This window comes from Parasteatoda tepidariorum, chromosome 5 (genome assembly GCF_982258835.1).
Source record: "Parasteatoda tepidariorum strain Cologne lab strain chromosome 5, Ptep-v5.0, whole genome shotgun sequence".
NCBI lineage: Eukaryota > Metazoa > Arthropoda > Arachnida > Araneae > Theridiidae > Parasteatoda > Parasteatoda tepidariorum.
This window is the reverse complement of record NC_141759.1, coordinates 4,816,534-4,835,532: the sequence shown is the minus strand read 5'-3', so window position 1 is coordinate 4,835,532 and position 18,999 is coordinate 4,816,534. Positions and strand designations below refer to the sequence as shown.

General features: G+C 29.6%; 1 protein-coding gene across 3 annotated transcripts; it reads left to right on the top strand.

Moving 5' to 3' along the window:
• Positions 1-209: 209 nt before the first annotated feature.
• LOC107446738 (uncharacterized) lies at positions 210-16,420 on the top strand. 3 transcript variants are annotated; one of them, XM_087163189.1, is made up of 3 exons: positions 210-520; positions 7,591-7,732; positions 14,616-16,420. In XM_087163189.1, exon 3 carries the CDS (start codon positions 14,893-14,895, stop codon positions 15,976-15,978), a length of 1,086 nt encoding a protein of 361 aa, XP_087019315.1. In that variant the 5' UTR covers positions 210-520; positions 7,591-7,732; positions 14,616-14,892; the 3' UTR covers positions 15,979-16,420. The 3 variants fall into 3 exon arrangements, 2 of the variants coding, with proteins under 2 accessions (XP_087019315.1, XP_042910650.1); XR_015433595.1 differs by lacking the exon at positions 14,616-16,420 and adding an exon at positions 9,068-9,393 and having other exon boundaries at positions 217-520; XM_043054716.2 differs by lacking the exons at positions 210-520; positions 7,591-7,732 and adding an exon at positions 11,658-12,057.
• Positions 16,421-18,999: the final 2,579 nt, after the last annotated feature.

The window sequence follows — 18,999 nt, the reverse complement described above, 5'->3', positions numbered from 1 at the left end:
TTCTTCTCCATTATGTGGGGAAACGAAAATTATAGAGCGTTTTATATTCGCATGATAAATCAGGGAAATACACTCTAAAATCATTAAGTTATTTCACTTGCTAAATGTAAAACTACATTGCCCCGCCCTGGGAATCTGCAACACTTTTTTTTAAATAACAGTCAATAAATAGGAGTGGCAGTAACAAAACGCCATCTATGATTACCAAGTCTCAGATCAATCTTCGAAGTGCTAGGCGGGTAGAAATGGATAGCAATAGACGTAAACAAATTCTAATTCGAAAAATATAACCGATTAAATGTGTTATGTTTTAATAATGTTAAAGTTTTCGTTTTTTTTTCTTCCTAAAATTATGTGAAGTGGATTCATAGAAAGTATTTATTTTTTTTAAAGATGATATTATTTTATTACGTTATCTTCTTTATATTGAAAGAAAGCTTGATTATCATTGGAAGGAGGTAAAAGAAGGAAACAAATTCTTTGTAAAAGTGGATAGGATTCATGTTGCATAAGTAATTAGGTACATTAATTATGCTTTTCTCTTCTAACATTTAAATACTATGCAGTTGGTTAAATCTCCCCCCCCGACAAAAAGTGTTTATTACTATCTCATTGATGGAAATCGAAAAATGTGTCATCACATGCCAATAAATAAAAAGTCATTAGTTACCATACTATAAAACGGTATTTCTTGGTTTGTAGGGTGTAAACTCTGGTTTCTTTTTTAATATTATTTTATTTAGTTTGATGCGATTAAAAAAATAAATTTATAAAAAAGTCGATGTTTGTCTAAATTTTTTGGCGATTTTTCGCTTGCGCCATGCAAACCAAAAGTTCCGATAAAAGGAGATATTTCCGTATCTTGACCTGTCGCGCCAACTGCAATCGCCAAGGTGCCCAATAGATTTTAAACTTGCAATTTTTTAAAATGAAACATGCAGATGTCTGCTCGGTTTGGCTAATACTTATACCTTTCGAGTTGGTCTCTTTCTGTGAAGTTTTTTTTTAGTTTCTTGCGGGCCGCTTTCCGGAAGTTACCAATATGCGGTGATTTTTCTGCCACAGATCATGATATGTAAATCTCATTGGATAAAACATAGACACATATTTTAACTTATACTTTCTAATTTTTCTTTGTTTTTACTGGCAATAATTATTTGCTGTATAAAATAATTGTGATTCTTTATTTCAAATCATTGTTTTAAATTCGTATAACGCAGAACTCAAGTAGGTTTCGTATCAATTTCTATACACAAAAATGATCGCAAACTTTTGATGACTTCTGGGCCGTGACTAACAAGAAATTATAACAATTATCCCAGAATGAGGCATATTCAAAGGGTTAAATTCATGTGCAAGTAAACCTCACATTTTCATAAAAATAATTTTGGCAAGTTTAAAACCTCTTTGACGCTATAACTGCTGTAGCTAGTGGGAACTGATACTGTTACATTTCCTTGTACTATTCCTTAATCTGTGTCAAGTAAATTCTTTTTAATAACAACGAAATATTACTTTTCAACTGTTGGTATCATATTTTAATAATTTTCAACTCATTATTAGCAATATTTAAATTTAACTCCTTATTTACCAAATTATTTGAAATTATCAAAACTGTGCAAAAAATTTTTTTTTCCAATTAAGTAATGTCAATTATACATTTTCACAAATATTTTTTTATTATTCAATATTTCCTATTTATTCTAAAAATTTTAAATATGTGACTTACTACACTAGTGCATTATAAAATGATAATTAAAGTTTAACGTGTCATAATTTGTTTTAGAACTAATTGAAAATGTTTATGAATTAATAAAATAATAAAAGTTGATCAAAATCGAAAGCAAAAAATTGTAAAATGTCATTGTGGAATAATAAAATAACATGCTCGATAAACATACCAAAGAGTCAATAGACAATGTTCGACATCAAATAATCGTGGGTTGTTGCCTAGTAATGATAAACGGAAAAACTGAGAGATAAGTTACAAAAGGGTATTTTGTTGTTTCATTTTAATGCTCTGTAAAAAATCTCATTAGAAGGACTTAAACTTATCAACACATAAAGAGTTGACTAATTTTTCTCTAAAAATTTTTTTTTCCTTCGGAATATAGACTACCAAGTATTGCCGCATTGAAAGCGAAAAACTTAATTTTATTTCTTTCTATATTAATAAGATAGTTAAAGTTAGATTATAAATCAGTTTTATTAAAAAAAGAGAACATTAAGAAAGTAATTGATAATTTAAATCAGGGTTGGGTTTTTGACAACAAAAAGAGGTTTTTGACATGACAAGGGTATAATACTGGTTTAAACCTTCAAAAATGTCAAAAACTAAAGTTTGCCAAAAAAATATATAAACTTCAAAACTACCAACAGTTGCCATGCATTATATTGAAATTTAATTATACTATAGGTAAAATAACAGAGGTAAAATTAAGGTAAAAGGTAAAATTAAGGTAAAATAACAGATAATGGTAAAATAAGGTAAAATAACAAAATTAAGGTAAAATAACTATAGGTAAAATTAAGGTAAAATAACAGATTTAAAATCTTAGAAATTTATATTCAAATGCATGTGCAGAAAAATTTTGCACAAAATTTTTTTAAATAATTATATTTTGAAAAAAAAAATTTTTTTTTTGATACTTAAGAAAATTAAAAGTTTATTACTATGCATTTTTGACATATAAGGAACATGTAACTAATATTTATAAGGAACTTACAAGTTATGTTGTATAAATACAAACTTGATACAAGTGTATGAAAAAAAATTTTAATGTTATACCGAATATCTTTATTATCCAGTATGTTAATTTGAATTTAAAAGTAGTTATATTTGGGAATAATGATAAATATAATTCATATTGCTTATTATATTTATTTATAATTATTACACTTACCATTTTAAAACAATTTTTACCTCTTAATTTGTTTCCCCCACTTGTATTAAGAATACAAATAATGCATATCTTGAAAGCAAGAAGTAATTATTCAACAGCTGAATATTTAGATATTCAACAAAACTATGTATATAGTATTCAGCAAAATGAAATTCACAAGTATTTGGATAAACTAAATTTTCAGCATAGTAAATGAATAGGCTGAATATACTGTAAATCGACACTAACTACTCTGTGTATTTAACAGAAAGCACTTAAATTTGTATTGTCTTATGTTAAAAAGATTATTAAGAAGATTTAAAAGAATATTAAAAAGATTTTTCTTTAAAATATGTCTAATGTACAAAACTGCTAATGTTTATCTTTAAAAATGTCTAATTTTTAGTATAATCTATACCAGGGGTAGGCAACGCGGCGCCCGCGGGCGCCATGGCGCCCCCGATCGATTTTTAATGCGCCCTCGCTGGACTAATGTAAATGTATGATAGCCAGAGCGATTTACTTAACTCTTGTCAAACGGCGATATACAGCAAGTAGTCAGTTGAGTTTAGGATTGTGCATGATTATCTGTAAAATATGCGCCCTCGGTGATTTTCAAATTTAGTATTGCGCCCTTAAGGACAAACAGGTTGCCGACCCCTGATCTATACTATACACTAAATTTGGTTATAAATAAATTTCTTAATAATATCACTGCAGATTTTCAATAACACATGAAAATGAATACATAATATTACAAAAGATGTGAGCTTTCAAAAGTACAAGATTTTGGTTACTATTCAAAATATAAGTGTTTCTTCAAAATTTTAAATTTGTTTTTTCTAGAATATATTTAGAAACACTATCCTTTATAAAAAATATATAAATTTTATGTATTAATTAAATTTCACATATGAATATAGGTTTTTGACATTTTCGACATTTTTGACAGTGAGGTTTTTGACGTGACGGTTTAAACCATGGTTAAAATTTTAAACATTTACAAACATATGAACACAGAAAACATGAAGAACAACATGCTTCCTAATCGGAGTTTCAATCAATTCTCATCTAAGCCAGAGTGTCGGTGTGTGTGAGATGAAGCGGGATAAACCTTGAGCACGTGATAATTAAGTGATTACGAGTTGAAATGAAGTGAAAAGACTAATGAATTAAATTGGAATAATGAATGAATTCCTAACACATTTATTAAATTTAAAGGGGAAAAAGAAATGTCATATTTAAGATAGATACGTATTCATCTGACAATGTTTTTCCCGAGAGAAATGAAAATTCCCCCTTGTGGCTCATTCTTTGTCTATCACACGTAGCAGGCAATTAGAAGGACTGAAAGAAGAGGGAAAATGTCTGTCGCGCTAATTTTTTCGACTGCGCTGTTAACGTTCTCCGCCTATTGGATGCGGATCGCTGGGTGAAATCATCTCTGGTCGAAGGGAGTGGCTGTGGCGCTGCTTTTCAATCTTAAAAACAAAATGATTTAGCTAAGAAATCTCAACTTGACAGGGGTTGATAAAAATAAAAGTGCCATGGAATTGGGGTTTGATTAAAGGGTCTAACAATCAAAATGAATAAAATACATTCATGAATATAATAATTATTAAATCATTGGCCATATTTCAACTTAATTATTATCAACAATTGACTATATTATTTACACATAACTATATATATAATATATATCTATAATATATGTATATTAATATATACATATAATATGTTAGAAAATGTATTTAGAGAATTCAAATGTGGTTAAGAGCTGTCTAGATGCTAGAAATTTATGATATGTTTATTTTCTATTAATCTCACCCTATCTTGATTATTTTGTTTATTTCTATCAACAATATATATATACATATAACTTCGTTGCTGAGTAAAAGGATAAAAACAGGTCTTAAGCAGGGAAAGAAAACATAAAATTTATTTAATAATTATTAGACAGAGAGCAGTTATCAAAAGTGATACAAAATCGTTGTGCTCCTCAATAAAGGTTGAAAATCTTGCAAAGTAAATCCGTAAAATGTTTCATTTTAGGGAATAAGGGTTAATTGTAATTGGTCTATTAAATAGGTCCAGGGAAATAGTCTTTCACACAAATTAGTTAAAAGGATAATTGCCAAAATGGTAATTAATGCATACTTGAACTAAAAATAGATTAAAAGACAGGATGTGAATATTAAAGTGTGAGACGGAGCATTTCATTTTGAATAATAAATTAGGAAAAAGATTTTCAAAAAAAGAATAACATAAAAAGATTAGTTGAAACTTTTAATGTTACACAGACATACACACACACATATATATATAACATATAAATTTTCCGATAAATAAATCTGGAATGATGAGGAATTAAATTTTAACAAATTATAGTTCCCAACTAATGTTGACATTTTAAAATGTGTTATAATAAGAGCAAAAAATACTGGGGATAATATGATAAGTAGTTTAGCGAAAGGATTAATTGATATTAGGAATGCATATGATTGTTGCCAGATCATCACACCTTATAATTGAAAGAAGAAGAAGAAAAATGTTAGAAATTGTATAAATAGTAATGACTAATGATAGACAAGAAGAAAAATGAATGGCAGATTCTTGATGGAAAACTTTTCAAAATAGTTTTTTTTTCCTTTCAATATAGAGTAGGAAAAATATCAAGGAAACTAATCACTGCACATTCAAGTGACTTAGTCTTTGTTAATCACCAATAAGCTAAAAAAAAAAAGGAAAAAATAAACAGATTTATTTAAAATAACTTGAAACATATCTTGGCACAGTGAAAATAATACCAAAAAAAGTTGCTTACCTTAAAGAAAGAATTTACACTTAAATCTATATAATTCCAACTAACTATGAAGAAATTGTGAAAGGTAAGCAAGTGATAGATAAATCTCATAAATAAAGCTACAATTGAGGTCATAAGAGCTATAGCGTGCAATACATTAGCCATAAGCAATGAGTTTTTAAAAAGATGACTTATTGATAGAAGTGCATGAGAATAGATGTACTTCAGAGTGAAGAGTAGAGGCAAATTTTCAACAGAACAGATAAAGACCAGTTCAAATATAGGATAAAATATGACTGAAGTTAAGAATGATTCAAACTGATATTGGATATTCTGTACAGAATGATGCATGCAAAAATGAACACCAACAAATATTTCCGGCAATGATAGATGTTTTAGACAATGTTTTCTTTTTAAAAAAACCAGCTATTTATGAGTTATTTAATCATTCTTAAAAAAATAATATAGCTGCTGTGGATAGAGATATGTAATTTATGTTATATTATTAGAATTTAAAAACAATAACTACAACATTTTGAATATCTAATGGTCGTGTAGGTAAGGAAAAAAATAAGAGAATGGAGTTAAAATATGAACAAGAAACAGAGTTTGGACAATTTTTATGATATTCAAATAAATTGGTGTTTGGTGTCATCTTTCTGTGACATAGCATTATTTTAAGTGGTCCAAATTTAAAATCTAAAAAATAAAACAATTTCTTCATAGCAATGATCCTCTTCGCTGGTGTGGAAAAAAAGATACGCCCGCAGCTTGATATGATGGGCAAGATTATCTACTCACCAGCATTTGTGAAATCCCACATCTTATTGAAAAAAATCATTTAGTGATTGACGAAATTATTAAAAAGTACTGCACACAAAGTTATATTCAGTTTCCTTATCTAATTTTGCAAAATATTTCACTTACATATGTTTATATATACATAACAGAGTCTGTTTAGGCACATTTAACTTGTACTATTTCTTAAGTATTTTTTTAACACTAGAAAGACAAACTTAGTATACACCTATATTGCCCAAAAAACAATCAAAACAACTGGATTGGGAAAGAATAATTAATGTGTAAAGAAATTTGTTTAAAATTCATTTTATATTATTTACAGTTATGTGACAAGTTATTAGTAAATATTAACTATATAAAAAATTATATATTGTGCAAAAAGTCACAAAATTCTAAGAAATAGTGTCATTATATACATCATTGTTTTTCTAATTGAAATTAAAAAGCAGTCAAAATTACTTCCTTGGTCAATCTAGTGTTAAATATTCCAAAATTGAAATTGGTCTCTCGTCAGTGCAGATTGTAACAGGCGAGGAAGCTAAAATTTTAAAAATTTATGGATATTCTAGAAGAATATATATAGGCCGAAGCACTTTTTTAATGTGAGAATATATATATTTTTTATTCTTTTTAGCAGGGATAGGTTTACAGAAAACTTGTTTTCTTTTAATTATGAAAAATTTGACCATAATAAGGTACAAAAAATCTTTCTTAGGTTTAGAATATTTGAATTTAGAGAAAAATCTACATATGTCTCTTTCCATTCTCCATAAATATGCCACTGAAAACTTATTCAGTTGGTGGTAAAGTTAAAATCTAAATTCTTTGTATGCAAATTGTATTTTTTCCTTGCTTAAACTTAACCATTGTATGATATCATACACTTTTATATCTGTATTGCAAATTCATATGTAGTTAAAATCAAAATCTTTATAAATTCAAGGAGTAATAAGAAAACATGAATTTTGAAACCACTTTGAACAATTTAAAATCCTCCAAAAAAGTCTGAAAAAAATTGTCTGCGATGTTGATAAAAAAATATTTCATGTTCTAAAATATGCTATACATTATACAAAAATTGCATATTATTATTATTTTTTTCAGGGTTGCCCTTCTAAGTTGGATACACTGCCCAGTGTTCAATAAGTGTATGTAATTAGAATAGCCATGGAAATGTTGTCTACCATCTTAAAATTACTTTCTACGGCCACTGTATAATATTGCAAATAGGCTTTTTAATTTAAAGGTTGGCTATAATAATATTACATAAAATTTTAATATAATGCTTACATGTTATTCATTCATTCATTTTATTGTATAACTTTGCTGAATTGTTAATAACTTCATTACTTCTCTTAATTATTGCTAACAACTTAAATTCAACTTTCATGGTTTTTTAATATAATATTTAGTAGTATTTGCTTTCATCAATAAAAAAAAACTAAACTAACTCATAAAAACTAAATCAATAAAAAAAGCATTAGTTTTGTAAATTTTTTATTACAGTTTTTCTAAAATTCTATTTTAATCTGGCGTAAGAATTACAGTTTATGTAAAAGTCTTCAATAAGGTTATTAAGCTGTACAAAAGTTGATAAAGGAATGCAGTTAGTATGAGCTTAGAAGACAGCGAGTCGCTTAACATTCATGTTGATGGGAAACCTTATTCTTGTCGTGTATGTAATAAAAGTTTTTCTAAAAATAATAATCTAATTAGGCACAGTCACACTCATGCTGCTGAAAAACCATATTCTTGTAGTGTGTGTAATAAAAGTTTTTCGGATAAGAACTATCTAACTAAGCACAGTAGCACTCATACTGGTATAAAACCTTATTCCTGTAGTGTATGTAATAAAAGTTTTTCACGTAAGCAATATCTAACTTTACACTATCGCACTCATACTGGTGAAAAACGTTATTCTTGTAATGTATGTAATAAAAGTTTTTCATATAAGCAATGTCTAACTATGCACTATCGCATTCATACAGGGGAGAAACCTTATTCTTGTAGTGTATGTAATAAACGTTTTTCAAAATTAGGACATCTAACTCAACACAGTCGCAGTTATACTGGTGTAAAACCTTATTCTTGTAGTGTGTGTAATAGAAGTTTTTCAGATAAGAGCTATCTGACTAAGCACAGTAGCACTCATACTGGTGATAAACCTTATTCTTGTAGTAAATGTAATAAAAGTTTTTCACTTAAGCAATATCTAACTGTACACTATCGCACTCATACTGGTGAAAAACTTTATTCTTGTGGTGTGTGTAATAAAAAATTTTCACATAAGCAATATCTAGCTATTCACTATCGCATTCATACCGGGGAGAAACCTTATTCCTGTAGTGTATGTAATAAAAGTTTTTCAAGAACAGGACATTTAACTAGGCACAGTCGCATTCATACTGCTGAAAAACCGTATTCTTGCAATGTGTGTAATAGAAGTTTTTCAGAAAAGCACTGCCTAACTAAGCACAGTCGCACTCATGCTGGTGAAAAACTTAATTCTTGTAATGTATGAAATAAAGTTTTCAGACAAGCAATATCTAACTCTACACTATCGTTTCGTTCTCTAACTTAGCACACTCTTGTTCATACGGAAGAGAAACATTATTCTTGTGTTGTACATCATAAAAGTTTTTCAAGATCAGAAGATCTGACTATGCACAGTCGCTTTCATGCTGGTGGAAACCTTTATTCTTTTAGTAAATGTAATCAAAGTTTTTGCAATATTAAAATATAATTATATGTGACCACATTCATACTGGTGAGAAACCTTATTATTGTGGATTGTTTTAAAAAGTTTTTATTTTTTCCACGAAGGTTTATGTTAACTGTCAATAGTTTTGTTCTTACTGCCAAGTAACTTTACTCTTGTAATGGATGAAATAAAAATTTTTTGCATTATATAGTGATATAGTCTATTGTTCTTTTCATTGTGCTAGGAAGTATTTTTGCAGTTTATGTAAAAAGTAGGAAAACTAAATAATGTAATTAAACTGTTAAAAACAGTGATTAGGTCAAATACCTAATATTCGACTTCCAACAACTCACAGTAATTAAACACACACAAAAAAAAAATTTAAAGCGTATGAATAAATATACAGTGTATTATGTAATTTTTTAATATTTGGAACAACACTGATAATCTATATGCTGCCAAATTATATTGATGATATCTTGCAAGATTTATTGCATTATATTATTGAATATGTATCTGCTTTTGCGATTTGTTCAATATATTATAAATATCACACCAATTTGGCATCGTTTGTCTTAGCATCCTAGCCGCTGTTTTTTATTTATTTATTGTTTTATAAGTCTTCACCAATTGAAAATTTGTTGTTGATCTGATAGCTTGAGCATGCTTGTAGCACCGATGAAAATAAAATTCAATTTGAGCCCTTAGTATTTTATTCACTTGTTATCAAACGAACCAGCATGGATATCAATTCAATTAGTAACAAACTGTAATTGAGATTGCTAGCATAACGTCGAGTTACAAAACTTTGAATTCGGATGTGCGAGTTTTATAACTTTTAAAATAAATTTTAACAAAAATAAATTCAAGATTCAAATGTTGAAATTATTGGGATTTCAATTAAAACATTACAGAGAATAACTAAATTACTATATGCAGGTTAAAATCTCGTGGATGCAATTAAATATTTCCTTTCATTTTATATTAGACAATTACTGACTTCAATTGTATATTTTTATTTTATTCTGAATTTTTTTGGATAACATAAGGGAATATGCTCCTACTTCTGTAGTCACTTAAAATTATTTTTGTGAAACCAATTTTCATTTGATAAAATTTTGCTATATTTTGTTAAACTAATTTATAAGATAGATCAAATTTATTATTTAGATTTTTTCTCTGATTATTGGTTCCAAACTTTTGAATTTTTATGTCTGGAATTTTTCTTTCAAATGAATTATGAATTGAACCTGTCGATCAGTATTAGAAATACTTTGTTCGTGTATAAATCTATTGAAGACTTCTTTACGTTCTGCAGGAAGAAGTTGCATACATTTTCATTCCCATTAATCTAACTTGGTTGGTAGGGCACTGGGCCAACGTCCAGTAGGTCATGGGTTCGATCCCTGCCTGCCAAAGACTCTGAGTGTAGTGACTGATGTACGTTAAATCTGTCGGGGTCACAAAGTCCTCCAAGTTCCCATTAAAAAAAAATCAAAACCTCTGGGGGTACGGATCCAGGAGCTCCATTGTCTTCTGGATTGGGATCAAAATTACAAGGCTACGGAGTTGAACATTGGTAGTCGTAAACCCAGAATTGGATCGGCTGTTCAGCAACGGTTCTTAAAAATATTGCATCCTTAAATAGAGTGACTCTAAATATACTAATTAATGCAGATAATATTTTAAGTTACGAAATCAAACACAAAAACATTCTTTCTATGTATAAACATACCTTTTTTCCGACCAATTTGGATTTCTGAACCTTAAATTATAGCGGGTAGCCGCAATCTGAGAAATATGGTCCAAATTTTGAACCCCTTAATGTTAATTTTACTTTTTGAGCATTACGCTATATCTAGAGACCTTAAGTGAATTTTTGCACGCAATTAAAGAATTCGGTGATCCAAACACTAAACTATCCAAAGAATAAAATAACTTTAAATAAATATTTTTTATTTAATAACTGCCGAAAAAATTTTCATATGTAAGGTATAATTTTACATAGCAAAACACAGAGTTTTTGAATAGCTAATGAGAAATCGAAATTTGAAAATACAGCATTTTTAATTCGTTAAAAGAAAAATTAATATTAAATGGCTCAAACTTTGAACCTCTCTTCTGACCAAACTATTTCCTAAATTGCTGCTACCCCCCTCTTATATTTTGGGGGTAAGAAATCCGTCGATGAAAATGACTGCTCGTTCAGAGAAGTTCTGTTTTATTTCGTAATTTAAAATATTCTCTAAATTAATTAGCATATTTGAGATCGTGCCCTCACACCATTGAATGGGAAGATATGATCATTGGATCAATCATCAGATTTGTCCGCTTTTGGTGTAAATTATCTTGAAATCAGGTCAATTTTTTTTTCGCTAAGTGAGAATGGCTCTAAAATATCACCATAAAATGTACAGGAGTTGCAAAAAAAATTTACAGAGTAACGCCATCTATATACAATTACTAAGACTAAGATCAGCCTTTGAAACACTAGACGGGTAGAAATGGACAACAATAAACCGATTCCACTGTTAAAGGAATTATAAATAAAAACACGAATTCCATTATATTTTTGGAAATCCCTTATTATTTTTAACCAACTTTGCGTATCTTCTTAAAAGATATTTTCATGGTGAAGTATTTAAGCAGTTTATATCGTAAAAGTTTAGAAATTATAAGTGATTTGCTTATGTAATGTTGAAAAATGCACTTATTTGGACAAAAATAAGAAGAATGATCGTGGAAAATATTCATTTTCAGAAAGAGTGTTCTACTTTAAAGCACTGTCTTTTTTATATCGAAAGAAAGTCCTATTCTTAACTGGGTGCTTCAAAAAAAAGGAGACATCTGGTTGATAAGATTTAGGTTGCGTAAGTAATTAGATACATTTAATAATAACTCATTATACTTAATCTAACATTAAAAATATGATAAGTTTTTTATGCAATGTGTGTTCAATATTCCCAGTCAGAAGTGTTGGTCCCATTCATGGGAATCTAAAAATGTATCACATGTTAATAATAACCTTAATTTTAAATTCTAGTTACTAATTTTTCTTTGTTTTTCTAACAATAAATATTAGTAGTATTAGTCGATATTGAAAATAATTGTCTACCATTGATATCCAATTTTTATAATTGTGTTACAATTAATATTTCAATATGTCACCACAATATTGTAATTACTTTGATATCATTATTTCAAATTTCTATACCATTGAACTCATAGATTTCCTTATTGATTTCTACATCAAAATAAAATTGGTGTCTTCCAAAATGAAATGCGATGGCAATTACAGTTGATGGGAGCAATATTGAAATACTTTATTTTCCTCTTTAACCTGTGTCAAACAAATTATTGTTAATAAAACTAAAATATAATTTTTCTTTATTTTATATCATTCTTTAATAATTTTCAAATCATTATCAGTTTCTAAGTTTGACTCATTTTTCTCTTAAGTGTTCTCATGCTGAAAAAAAAATCAATTTTCTTCTTGTTTTCCAGATGAATAATTATTATTAGTAAGTGAGGACATTAGAAAAGCAATAAACAGTTTAATGTTTTTTTTAAAAGAAATTCTACAAATATATATAATGGAATTTTTTGCGAAAATAATAAAGTGAGGAAATAAATAGTTTATGTAAATGAAGATGTGAAATAATAAATAATATCTTAATTGGAAAACATGGCAGTAATGAATGTCTCAGCTTACAGGTTCAATAAGATGGCATGAAAGGGTAAGATTGATTAATTTATCTGATGGCCTTTTTTTTCTCACTGGCCGATTATTAAAAAGAATTTATTTTTCTTAATTTAAAATAATATTATTAATTTTGTAAAATATTATTGAAAAAATATTATGACTATAAATGTAATAGTGATTTGGCTGAATAGCCAGTTACCAAATACTCAGCCAAATACCATAAGCACGGCTCGGTTGTTGTAATAAATAATATTAGTTAAAAACAGCGGATTTTAAAAGCCATGGGGAAAATCAATAACAATAACAGAAATAAAATTCGACAGAATCATAGTGTTAAAAAGTAAATACACAAACTTGTGATGCGAATTTTTATATATAGTCTAAAATATGTCGGAAGATTTTTAAAAAAGCATGAAAGCTAACATTGATAACTGCCAAAAATACAATTAAAGTTGTGCATAGGTTATCGATACTATCAATGTAAATTTATCTCATCAAAAAGTGATTATTTAAATGCGCAAGTCAAAATTTTATGTGAGAAATAACTGGAATTTTAAAAAACCTGAGGAAATTTGTAGCACTAGCAATAACTGCAAATAAGGCAAAAATCTGGGTTTTTTTTAACTTTTGAAAGAAGTGTTTTTAAAATTGTTATATCAGTGAAATAAGCGACCTCGAGTATAAATTAGGTAGGCCATTCAATTTTGTTTCTGATCCTGACTCTAAACTGAAATAAACCTTATTCTTACCTATCAATGCATAATATGCACTTACAGTACGGAAAATAAAAAAGATATACCCCTGAATATTTCAAAATCAAAATATAAAATTTTCACGTAGGTAAAGCCGCTTATAATGGCTCAAAAGCTAACCTTAAATATGTTAATTAAGTTCAAGAATCAAGCTGAAATAAGTACTTCCTCTTCATAAAGTAATGTTTTTTCTTCTTCATATTTTGATTTTTGACTATCCAAATATGGAGTTATTTTATAACCGATTTTGAACCACCAACCCAATTTTGGGTTTACTACTACTAATGTTCAACTCAGTAGCCTTGTAATTTTGAACCCAATTCAGAAAACAAAGGAACTTCTGGATCAAGAATTGGGAGAAATTTTGCTTTCAGGATTTTTTGATGGAACTAACTCGCATTTCCGTTATATAGACTGGAAAACCTCCCACAGTTAACCTGACAGCAAGTTGACTCTATCCCATGATCTGTCTACCACTGAGTATATTTTACGTTAGCCATGTGGTCAGTACAAGCCGGATGCAGAATTTGTACCGACCAGCTCTTTCTGGGATTTGATGGAAAGTGAACGCTTTATCCCCTGAGCCATCAGAGCTCAAAATTTGGAGTCAGTCTCAATCTGCAAAAATATGGTTGCAGTAGTTTTGTCTGAAGAGTGGATTAAAAGTTGAACCCTCCAATGTTAAATTTTTCTTTTACCCATGTTTCCGTGTTTGAGCAATTTATTTAAAAAATCAACAAAAAAATAATTTTTTTTTTTCATTTTATAAATTTAGTTTGTCCAAACCATTTAAAAAAAGTTTTTAATACTGACTTGACAGGAAAAAGTCAACATGAATTGCAACCACTATACATAGAACAATGCATTGCAGCTACTTTAAAACTTAGGTCTTGAAAAATTCATCTATACTTATAAAAAATACTTTTTCTTTAAGTACAATATGCTATATATTAAATTAATGTTTTCTTTTCAGATTTTTTTCTGCTGAAAAGCATACACTTCCCAGTTTTTCATGACACTTGAACTTAACCAACCATAATAGCCACAAAAAGGTTGTCTAACATCTTACAAATAGTTTCTACTGCTACTTGTTGAAGTAAAGAAGTTTCATTGCAAATGACTAATAACAATGAATGGTGCTTTAATATGATGTTTCTATGTTATTCATTCATTCCAATGTAAATCTTAGATGCATTGATAACTTAAGATAATTTATTTTACACTTAAGTCAATATAAGTTTTCAATCACTATGAGTTTAAAAGTACTTAATGCTCATGCTGATCCCAAACCTTATTCCTGTAGTGTGTGTAATAAAAGTTTTTCCTTTTGGAGTTATCTGACTGAGCATATTCGCATTCATACTGGTGAGAAACCTTATTCTTGTGGTATTTGTGATAAAAGTTTTTCATTTAAGAGTAATCTGACTGAGCATAAACAGGCTCATGCAGGTGAGAAACCTTATTCTTGTAGTATATGTAATAAAAGTTTTTCATTGAAGACAATTCTAACTAGACACAGTCGCACTCATACTGGTGAAAAACCGTACTCTTGTAGTATATGTAATAAAAGCTTTTCATTTTGGAATCATCTCACTGAGCATAATCGCGTTCATACTGGTGAGAAACCTTATTCTTGTAATGTATGTAATAAAAGTTTTTCATTTAGAAGTGTTCTGTATGAACATAAACGGTTTCATACTGGTGAGAAACCTTATTCTTGTAGTGTATGTAGCAAAAGTTTTTCAAAAAATAGTGATTTAACTAGGCACATTCGTACTCATACTGGGGAAAAGCCTTATTCTTGTAGTGTGTGTAATAAAAGTTTTTCAGAAAATAATGATTTAGTTAGACACAGTCGCATTCATACTGGTGAGAAACCTTATTCTTGTAGTGTATGTAATAGAAGTTTTTCATGTAGGAGTAATTTGACGAAGCATAAAGACGTTCATACTGATAAGAAACCTTATTCTTGTAGTGTATGTAATAAAAGTTTTTCATGTAGGAATTATCTGACAAAGCACAAAGGCGTTCATACTGATCAGAAACCTTATTCTTGTTGTATATGTAATAAAAGTTTTTCATATAGGCGAAATATGATAAAGCATAAAGACTTTCACACTGATAAGAAGCCTTATTCTTGTAGTATATGTAATAAAAGTTTTTTATCTAAGAGTAATCTGACAAAGCATGAAGGCGTTCATACTGATAAAAAACCTTTTTCTTGTAGTGTATGTAATAAAAAGTTTTCATATAGGCGTAATCTGATAAAGCATAAAGATGTTCATATTGATAAGAAACCTTATTCTTGTAGTGTTGTAATAGAAGTTTTTCACTGAAGAAAATTCTGACTGTTCTCAGCTGCGCTCATATTTGTTAAAAACCTTGTTCTTGTAGGGTATGCAATAAAGATTTTTTTATTTAGGAGTAATCTGACTCAGGAAAGTCACACTCATATTGGTGAAAAACCTTATTCTTGAAGTGTATGTAATAAGACTTTTTTGCAGAAGCCGCATTTATGGGCATAATCTCATTTAATCTGGAGAGAAGCCTTATTCTTGTAGTGTGTGTAGCAAAGTTATTTGGGAATGTTTACATTATCTGTTTACAGTTTTGTTCATACTGCTAAATAGTTTTATTTTTATAAAAAAGTGTAATAATAGTTTTATTTAACATTATAATGGTCTAGCTGTCCACATTCCTTTTCATTCTGCTTAGATATCTCACTCTTGTAGTTTTATGAAGAATGTTATGTGATGAATAAAAATGTTTCAATTGAAACGTTTGAATGTTTAACAATCTTATTTTTTAAGTTGGTTTTATGAAACACGATTAATAGGAAAGATTCTATTCAATCAGGGTTAAGAAGGTAATAAATACTGAGTATGCCAAATACCGAACATTGGGCGTCAAGCTGATGCTGAGTGTTCTGAATGGGGGGAAAAACATTGTTAAAATGCCTAAGCATTTACGTATACTATAACTAACTCGACTCAGCGGCGTCAGAGCTGTTGAGAGGTCAAGATTTATTATCGCCCTTCCCCTCCCAGCTTTGAGGTGCATGAGCAAATGCCTCTGGTTTGTTGTCAGTGGAATGCGAAATCCCCAGTGTATATTCCAAAAGCATGTGTGGTACTCATCTTATCGATCCATTTATGGAAGTCAACCGTACCTCGCCATACGATTGGCGATCGCAACGCTCGAATACGCCATCTGGGGAGAGATGTGCAACTCGGCTACGTTTTGCAAAAGATTCTCAATTTTCGGCCTTTTTTTCCGCTCTATGAAATCGAACCGAAACATTTCTCGGAATTTTCGCTGATCAAGGGGATCAAATAGCAAATGATAACTTTATTTCTCTTGCTAATTTCGTCGTAGGTGTAGTGGCTTCGTCATTGGCTAGCTAATGGCCTTCTCGCCCTGTTCTATAGGTTCCTCAGCTATATAGTTATATTCCCCAGTTGCTTAATCATTGAACTTAGCTTGGAGATCATTCACTAATTACGTATTTTCATATGGGTCTCCAGAGAAGTCACAAATCATAAAGCTTCTTCACCTCAAAATTTCAATCAAGAAGAAAGTTCTTTGTCAGTAAATAGTTATTTTATCATATGATCATATTAAGTCCTGGATAATTATTTTACCTTTTTTCAATGTATACCTAAAGAACTCAGCAATAGGACACAAAAAAAGTAGTATTAGAGCTAATATCGTAATCAGTGGCGTACGCAGAATTTTTTCAAGGGGGGTGTTCATAATTTTCTGAAACTACTAAAAGAAATTCGAGTTTGTAATAAAGCACTATTATTTCCCTAATTTAGACAGCTAGACAATTTCGACTTTTTATTTAGACAACATTGTTTAGTTAAAGTTTGATTTGATTTTTTAAGTTTAAGAACGTAATGTAATATCTTCTAAAAAAAGTCCAATGTCATATGGGTGGGAAGTAACACTTTGAGGGTCACTTTCACATTCATCAGATTTTGTTATGCCAGAAACGTTTTCTTCAACGGTATCACATTTCTGTTCAACAGAAAAACTTACATTGGTACTAGATGCTGTTACCTCCCTAATTTCAGGTCGCGGTTTATTATCAAAATAATTACAAATTGTTAAATTCTTGCGTTTTGACATCCTAAAGATCCAAGAACAGCAAATATATATATATATATATGGATTGGTACAGAAATATCCGCTATGCCACGATCTCAAAGTTTCGAGCTGGAATGAATAACTTCAACGAGCACTTTATCTCCAATGGTATTGTTACTGATTTCTTCACTAGTCGAAATAGTGGCGACGACGGGTTCGGCGATTGAATGAACTTTTTGTTGAGATAAATCAAAACAGATTTAGCGACAAGCTCCGAAAGACAAGCGGCAAAGATAACTCTTAGTCTGACTAACTCCACTGTACTCCGTTCCCACTTTTACATAATTTTTCACCGCATCTCCAAAATTCTCGAATTGTCCCAAAGATGACTAAACGTCTAGGATTCCAGAATCATTGCGTAAAGACCTCGCGAATGACAGCCAGTCTCGAAAACTATACTGGTAGGACAGAAAGGAACCAGTCAGTAACAGTATCACGTGAATTTGGTTTCAAAAGTACAACCCTATTGTAGTAAATGTTTTTTCAGTATTCTGAGAAATACCGTGAGAAAAAAAAAGTAGGCATAAGGCAGATAAAACTATATGGTCTTAAAAAATAATAGCTCGCATAATTTCTTCTAAAATTTTTATTTTTGCCATTTTGTCTGAGCTCAAGGGGGGTGTTTAAACCCCTAAACCCCTCCCTTGCGTACGCCACTGATCGTAATTATATATTTTATAAAATGCCTAAAAAAAATTTTTGAGTACTTAAAATGTGCTTATTTTTGATGAAAAATTTGGCTAAGCATCCTGAAAACTTAAGAAAATAAACAAAAAATCAGATGTGGAAAATATCCAAAAATTTATGATTTTGGGAAAGGTTTAAAAATAAATCTATGGATATTGGGAGGAATGTGGGATTTCTCCCCTGAATGGGTGGAAATTTTATCTCTAGATCAAACGAGATTTTTTTCCTTTCAAATCTCTATTAATGCCGACCGGCTTGTGTAGAGGTCAGGGAACCGACCTTGCATCCGGAATTTCCCTAAGGAAAACGCCGAAAAATTCGAAAAAACTCTCCAGAATATTGGTAAATCTTTCAGAAACCAAACATTTGAAGAAAAATTCCTCAATAATTTTTAACTTCTATTATCAACAAACTTGCAACTGATGACTTCAATTTCGGGATGGCATGCTGTTACAGATGTGTGTAATACGGTAAAATAAATTTTTTCTGTCTTCTATTCATTATACATCAAAGTGAAGTCA